This window comes from Nipponia nippon, unplaced genomic scaffold, assembly GCF_047370975.1.
Source record: "Nipponia nippon isolate SJK-2023a ecotype South Korea unplaced genomic scaffold, ASM4737097v1 scaffold_6, whole genome shotgun sequence".
Lineage (NCBI taxonomy): Eukaryota > Metazoa > Chordata > Aves > Pelecaniformes > Threskiornithidae > Nipponia > Nipponia nippon.
In genome coordinates, this window is record NW_028262380.1 from 66,079,065 (window position 1) to 66,087,500 (window position 8,436).

At 36.5% G+C, this 8,436-nt stretch overlaps 1 protein-coding gene across 5 annotated transcripts in view; it reads left to right on the forward strand.

Annotated features, from left to right (window-relative positions):
- The window catches only part of LRBA (LPS responsive beige-like anchor protein), a 415,388-nt gene that overhangs the window by 165,378 nt on the left and 241,574 nt on the right, over positions 1–8,436 (forward strand). For all 5 annotated transcript variants that reach the window (XM_087736323.1, XM_087736322.1, XM_087736324.1 and 2 more), the window contains one exon: positions 7,911–8,077. In XM_087736323.1, the coding sequence (XP_087592449.1) occupies positions 7,911–8,077 (167 nt within the window). The remainder of the gene's footprint in view (positions 1–7,910; positions 8,078–8,436) is intronic.

An 8,436-nucleotide genomic window follows, 5' to 3' on the forward strand; every position in this document is an offset into this window, starting at 1 on the left:
TAAGGAGTCCAGTCAGGTCTGAAACCAACTTGGTATCCAAAGTACTGAAGCTTATTAGAGATGCGCTTGTCATTGGCATGCAACCAGGCATGGCAAGATAGGAAACTATTATGCCTAAATGTCTTGTTATCTCAAATTAATGTGATTTCTCTGTTCTGTGTTCATGAGTTAGTATATTTTGATACATTCTGAAGCTCCTGGATTAAAATCACAGTTGTGTTCTCCAACCAAGACACTAAACAGGGAAAGCTGAAAAGTGCTTGAGGGGAACTATGCAGAAAATAGAAATAGAAACACAGACCCCAGGCTGCAGGGATATCTCAAGGGGCTAATCTTTCCGTCTTTTGGAAATCTGGAACTTTATATAATCTTGGGAACTGTTTATGTAGAGATTTTGGCTGGAAATGAATTTGCTTTGCATGTGTTTTGCAAATTTATATGGAGATTTAGTGAGTGTGATGTAGCAGGAATATCAAACAATAAATAACAAAATCAACAGAGGTATGTTGATTATCTTTCCATTGTATTCTACATATAATATGAGTGCAAGTTCTTACATGATAATAAAAACGAGTCCTATACAGGAATACACGTTCCTGTAAGGTAGGTGTTGAGATAGTTAACACAAGTCATGTATTAAATACTAATATACCTAAATATTTTTTAGCTGTGTCTTTTACAGCTGTAGAAATTAAAGAATTTTAACTCATGCAGATGCCTTTCACTTTGTTATAGCCAGAGGCTGAAGCCACATTTATAGATTGAAGTGGTACAAGGTATTTTGTAATAAGGTCCCAAATTATCTTTAAGGTCCCAAATTATCTTTTGGTTTATATGCTTATCATCTGAATCAGTCTGGCTAAATTTTTCCATTCTTTGTCCTCTTGGAGGTTGAATTACTTTAAGGTTTAGATTTTTTTTTTTTTTTTTTGTGGTTTGGAAAAGAAGGTTGGCAAAATGTTTCCAAATTAAAACATTCAAAGATATTACTTCATTTTATTTCATTGAGAATATCCATTTTTTCCATGTTTTGAGGGATTCTTATTTCCCCACTGTCAGAAATGTACCTTTTGCCCCTATTATGAAAAATGATTCGGTATTCATCTGACCCAAAACTTGTGAAAAATTGCTGTTTATGTAGTACCTTTAAGGGCCTCTTATTTAGTAAGTTGCATTGTTCAAAAATACTCAATAGTGTGTGTTACCTGCTCTTAAAACCTTAATTTAAAGTTTATCTGTGCTGTCTGAACTGCATGTGACTCTCAATCTGTTCAAGCGTCACTCCTGTGCCAAGCCTTGGTGCTGTAAGTTATAAAAGAACTATGCTGGCAGTAGGGTGTCTGGAAATCTGAATCCTAGGGAGGCTGCTGGGGCCCAAGCTGCTGGACTACTTTCTACGTACCTTACAGGTAACAGAGGCCCTCACTGTGCCTCAGTGGGACAAGACAGTTGGAGAGGTGGTGGTCACAGTTAGTGAATGAGGACATTTCAAAGCTTTAGTTTGTTGGGATTTATTGGAAATGTGCCGTCTGGCCCCTGGTCATACGAAGATTTTCACAAGATCTTGAAGAGTGGATCGAAAGCCACAGCGAGAGTTATTTGGCAAATGTTTCCTGAGCTGACAGTGCCACATTGCAGTGGATGATAACTATTTCCCCTACTTCCACCTCGTGTTCATGCTCTACAGAGGGGAGGAAGTGTCCTGATGCTGTTGCTAGAGTAAGGTACTAACAGCAAGAACAAAAGGTGACGTTTTGGTGGGTAAGATGAGAAAGAGCCTGCAGATAAGAGAAGAACAGAAAGAGAAGCTGGGGAGCATTGAAAGTAGAATTGGGACAGGTCCCTAGGCCAGTCTCCACTGCACCTTTGGAGACTGGAACTAAACATTGCATTTCTCTTCTGGCAGTAACAAGTTGCTCACACATCTACTAACTACTGGTTACAGATAAGGTAACAATCAAATACTCCTTTGCTTTGGTTGAAGTGATAGAAGTCTTCGTAATTGGCCCACTTTGAGTCTGATATACATGTTTTCATGTGATTAAAAGGTATTTTCCCCCTTTTTAAAACTTAACTTGCATAGAAATGACAACATGAAAAGATTCCAAAACCAAGTACCCAACAGTTATGAAAAATCAGAGCACTGCAACCTTAATTTGGCCCTCGCCAAGCATGTGTAGTGAATCCTTCGATTATGTAAGTATACATCTCATTTGCCGGACAGAGTGGATGTTCCTTATAAAATAAGTGAGTTTGTCAATTCCAGAAGTTTTTCATGGATCTGATTCGTTTGTTGCATTGGACTAGGAGTTCTTTGGTGAATACGGTACTAACCTTTGTCATGGTGTTGAAGCAGTTGAATGTCACAAAGTTGATGCAGTGTGGTTGGGAAATGGCTTAAAAGATCATCACTGGCTCCTTCTTTGCTTACTGTCTGATCTGAGAGCACAGAGCCACCTATGCAGAAGTGCTGAGCTCTGGGGCATAGTGGAAGGGTACTTTGATTATTTGTAGTGTGAAAAATGCCTTGCACTAGGAAGATGTGGACCGAAAGGATCTCAGATTTAATGCCCAAGCGTAATGTTTTTAGGATCTTAGCCTGTTTTAAACCAAGAACAGTGTGAAGGGACTGCAAACACAAACTGGTTTTGCAAAAGAGAGGGGGGGAAAGAGTCTTAGTGCATGCTTTGCAGGCAAAGCATTTGGGCATATGTACAGTAAGAATTGGCTTCTTGGCTTTGAAAAGAACATTTGTGTCTGCATATTGTTTATGCCAATGGTTAGCAGTGATGCTCAGAGAATTAGAATACTGGAATAATGTAGGGCACATATAGCAAATCCCAGTTTCTAGCAAGGAGTAAGAGCTCTTACTTTTTTGCGTAAAGCTTTGTCTTTGATTGTGATCCAAGGGTGCTACTGTAACACAAATAATATAAATTAGATAAGCATCAAAGAAAAAGGTAAAAAAAAAGTCTGTGGTACTAATGGATACTGCAGAATAAATCTGATGTTATTTGTCTCTACTCTTTACTATTTATGTATTCTGTCAGTTGTTTTTATATCCAGTTGAACTCTTGTTAGTTTGTCTCATTTACCTACTCTACTAAACTGGGTTAATTTGAAAGACACAGTCTCGGTAAAAGTGCTGTTGCCTCGTGTTTAGTTGGGTTTACTAAAACTTAATACTGTGAGACTTAAAGGTAAAAAATAAAGCTGTTGACTCAGCACAGATTAAAACCAGATGTCTCCTGAGATCCTTGCATTTCTCTCTAATCACTAACCCAAATTGACTGTGGTAGGTTTTTTTGTGGTCATGACCATAGTTTTACCAGTCTGTGTTTGGTGTGATCTATGTCAACTGTGGTTTTTTTTTCCCCTCTTATGATTTTAAATGCATGTTTTGTTTTTTTCTTTTTTTTTTTTTCCCCCCCCCAGGAATGTCTGGGTACAAAACCACTTTTTTCTTTTTTTCTTCTTTTCTTCTTTGTTTTCCTCCCCTCCACATTTGTATTACAAACAGTTGATTTAGATGCAGATTCTTTTTAATCTTCAAATCGGATAAAAGGCTGGAAAAGTGGATAAATGAGGTTTGGAAAACGATAGGTTGCAGAGATGAGAAGCCATTGCATTGTGTTCAGTCCATTAAAACAAGAAGAAATAGAAGAGATACTTTGATAAGTGTTCTGCTGGTGTTAACCTTGATGGCTATTATCGGGGGGATGATGCTATATCTATTTCATTGGCTTAAGCTTTTTTCATGCTGAGAGAAATCAATACTTTGAGTCGTTGGATGACAGAGGCATCACTTCAGAATTGACGGTGGCTGTCAGACGTTGTCATTGGTTGACTTTTGTTCGCTGTTGAGGTTTTAAGCTTTCATTTTTCTAAGTCTTATTCAGGAGTCTTTGTAAGATTTCCCTGGGTAGCATTTTTAGTCCAGACTTTAAACCTCAGGTCAGAGGTCAAGTGCAAATATCTGTGAAAGCAGAGGATCGAGGAGCTCCTTCATTTACTAAAATATCCTTATTTGTAGGGAATTTGCATTAGTGGCAAGACTACGCGTTATCTTATGGATGACTTTTCCTCTTAAATGGCACCCTCTGAGACAGGTTGTTCACAAAGCAAGTAGCTTTTAGCCAAATTGGACAAAGGAACTGGCATATGTAAAAGTGTTCAGTGATCTCTGAGTTGAAGAATAAAAGTAAAAAGGTGCAATATTGCTTTTAAAAACCCTACACTATTAAACTTTTTCATAGTTTGTAGAAAGCATTACATTGTAATTTTCGGACTGCAAAGGTGCACATGCAGATGGTACCATGCAGAGGAAATCTTTTACTTGACATTTTTATAAAGATCAAAGATAAAATAGTTCTGAAAACACTAGATTAACCCTCCTCTTCACTGAAATATAGACAGGCAGAATAGACCAATTCACCTCGTCAGTATTTTGGAATAGTATTTCTGGAATCTCTCCTGCATACAGAAGGTATTGTATTTTCATATCTATAACTTCCCTTTTGGATGACCTTGTGGTCCTTTAGAATTACTGTTCCTTAAAAATAAATCTTCGGATAACCTAGATGTTTAAATAGCCTGCAGTCTTGTCCAAGCAGGGAATGGGGGAGAGGGAAAAAAACCCTGTTCCGCTCGGCGATAATGGCAAAGAGGAGTTTTCTGTTCCACCGTGTATGAAGGGGTAGAGAACAAGGGTCTTTCCTCTGCTCCGTGCTGTGTCAAAGGATTCTGCTTAATACATTTCTCCTTTGTAAAACTTTTAACTGCCACTGAATTTAAGACTTTTTGTAGGTAACCTGTGGAGTGTGTATATGAAAATACATTTTTCTCCTTTCAACATTTTTTCTTTCATCATGACTGTGACTGCAGTACTTTCGTGATTATACTTTCATGACACACTTGCCCAACCAGATAACAAAAATCCTGTAGGCCAAAGCACTAGTGGAAGGAAGGTTTGACAAATTTGTTTGCATGCAACCGTATATCTAATTGTAAAACCATATTCAAGCATGACAGGGTGCATATTGCAAGTGCAAGAGATAAAGAAGAAATAAAACTGTAAAAATTTATTTTTGAGTTTATGTACAAACAGAAATCAAGCTGAATTTTTATTTTGCATAAATGGAATGATCGCGATTTAGTGTGAAGTATTAATGTGTACCACACTGTATCCTGGTATTGCATCTCTGGAAGTAGTGGATCAGGTGAACCTGAAGGCATCTGGAAAATGAAAAAATACAGTAGAGAAACGGAGACTTTTTAGTGCTTTCAGAACAGTCTAATGGTGACTGGCTACTTCGCGATGGGTCTCTTTCCATTTCTTTTGGTGGAGCCAGTCTTCTTTCACTCCTGTATTAAAAAATTATTTGAGAGAGGGAAGGTGAGAAAGCTGCTTTTTTGTTGAATATTTGGCCTATATCGTGGGTAGGAACCACTGAACGAGTCAGCTGTATGATCAAAGAAAAGATCATTCTTGCAAAACTTTCTTAATGTTAGTAACTATACACACACATGCCAGATATTTGGCAGAACTGTGGCTTCTTTCTGTTCTTGTTTGTAAAATATATATTGTGAAGAGTGTGCTATGGTTAAGAGTCCCTCCTGGAGTGATGTTATAATTTTATGGGATTGCTGCATGTCGGAGTCTCTCAGTTTTGGTGGGTAATTGCAAATTTCTATTCATATTAAATGCTGAATTTGCTGAAAAGTGGAGTTCTATACATTTCTGTTTCGTAACAGGCTGATTCTGTTTTCGTGGAAGTTGTCAGGACCATAAAATACCATGTTTTCCTTCATTTGAATGTCACAGCTACACTTTGAAAATCTTTGTTGGTATTTAATGAAGGATGCATTCAAAATTACATCATAGAGAGACTTTTTTTTAAAGAGGTACAAGTTCATTATATCTTTTACAAAACATTCTAGTTTGATTTCCATTTTATCATGTTTTAAGGTCAAATGTGACTTTAATGTTCCATAAAGAGACAGAGATTGATAATGGGGAAAGAATAACCCTCTAATGTGATTTATATCTATGGATTTTATGTCAGATATGAAAAGTTGCTGTTCAAATTGTAAAGGAGGATCCATTAAAGAGCACTTTTAAACATTTTACTACTTAGCTTACCTTATACGCTTGTTTTTAGAATTCTGCCTTTTCAGGCAACTTAAAAATAACAGCTTATGAAACATTTACAAAGTGCTGAAAAGAACTCGGAATCATCATGGGTGCAAAATAGATTAACGTATTGGAAAAGACAGCTGTATTTAAAAAGAGCTAGAAAAATCTTGTTTAGTGTTGGTTATGATTTAGCCATCTTATATTTTTGTGAAGAGGGGTGGCAGAGTGCTTCATGTCAGAGTACAAAAGCCAATTTCTGATGTCTCATTGACTTGGAAAGTCAGCTGCTCATTCTTCACTCGTTCTGGATGTCTGTTTATCAGGTGAGCATTGCTCTAAGGTGTGGGAAAAATTATGAGGGAATTTGTAAATATATTAGAATTGTTAAAATAGCTCTTTAAAATTTATTCATCTGTTAGTACACTTCTGTTATCTAATGTCTATGAAAATCTACACAATCCCAAATTTTTTTACTTGTGTTTTTTTCCACATTCTTCCTATCTTTCTCTCGCTTTGACATATGTATTTGTATATATGCACATATAAATAACATTCATAGCCTGCCTATTTTTTTATTTGCAGCAATTTTCTAATGCTTGTATGTATAGATGAATTTATATAGAAAAAGCATTGCTACTGTTTTAAACATAGAAAGCATTATGATATTGTGCTGTTATCTAAGCTCTAAGAAATAATTGTACTACTGTCTGCATCAGCTGTGCTTCACAAAGAAAAAGCTATTTTTTTTTGTTGTTAGGTGGACATTTGTGTCCATTCTACTAACTAGATCATAGAATAATCCAATCATTGACAAAGGCTGAAATGCTTTGTCTGGCATATGCGATCTGTGGAATTGCCAGATGAAAACTGAAATTAGAAACAGGGAGTGCTGAAGTGGAGAAAAGCCTTTATTGTTTCTACCAATATTTGAGTTTGTTGTGAGTCTTAACGTACAGCGGTTTGATGAGGGGATGATCGAAATTTAGTGCCCATTATTTGAGTTCTGTATTAACAGACACATTTTTCGGAAGATTGACAAAAACCAAAATGATAAGAAAATGTTGTAACAAAGAATCTTTTGTAGCTTTATGTTCTGTTTGTAGGTGTGACTTTCAGTTCCTATTTGCTAGTATTTGGTTGTGAGTACCTCGGCAAACAGATGTTTATACAACAGGTGTGGTACAGCTAGGAAAATGATTAACTTTCCCATGCTGGCCTGCAAATGTGCTCAACTTCAAGAAGCCATCTGGTAAAGATGGATTCAGTCTTCCTATGCATTTTGTCTTCCGTCTATATGAAGATATGTAGATTTTCTCCTTAGCTATATATTTACACAAACAACAGCAAACAGTTGGCTACCCAAATCTAGTGGAGAGTCACAGGAGTGGAGTGGTCAGCTGGCCAGCATTCATTATTCTGAAACTTGCCTCTTTGTTTTTACAATGCTATTCACTTACTTTGTTATAAAATAAAAGTGGTTGTGCCTATATGTTTTATTATGCACTCAGGCCGCTAATGTGTTGGCATTTGCTAAATCTTGACTGTGTATGCTATGTGGTTAAAGAATTCATGACAAACCAAGATCCTCTGCTTGGCTCTCTGGACAGATTGACTGTGGGCAGCTGTGCAATGCCTCAATTCTCAAACCTGTAAAATGGGGTTAATTCTTATTTCTCAAGGGTTTTGTATAAGTAATTAATTATGAAGTGCTTCAAAGTTCCTTCGGATGGTATAATTAAAATGCAAAGTAATAAAGTCTTTATTTTCTTCCTAGTCACTCTGTGCCCAGTATTCTGCAGAGAAAAGGGAAGAAGAAAAAATGTGTCATCATTTGATAATGGCAGCTAAGTACCGAGACCAAGTGACTGCAACTCAGCTAATACAGAAAATTATCAACATTCTGACAGACAAGCATGGAGCCTGGGGAAGCTCTGCACCAAGGTAAAGCATTTTTGGGTTGTTTTTTTAAATGTTTTTGAAAATTGGGCTGTGCTCAGCTATGCTCAGGTGATTTGAATTAATGTCTTATGGTCAAATTTAAAGGTAAACAAGGTTTTTCAGGTTTTTTTAAAAAACAAAGTAATATAAAAAAGGTTAAATTAATGTATCAGTGTTTAGTATGGGTAAATGTCAGAGAACTAGTGTTTTGTTAGAGCAGTAAAAACCATGGTGATTCTCTTGTGACTTTAAACTTTGCTATAACAACGTGATAGAATTTAGTTTGAATGTCCAGTTCTACCCCGATCATTTATTTGAAAAATAATTTTAAAAAGTAAATATTTTCTTAGTACTAGCTTTCT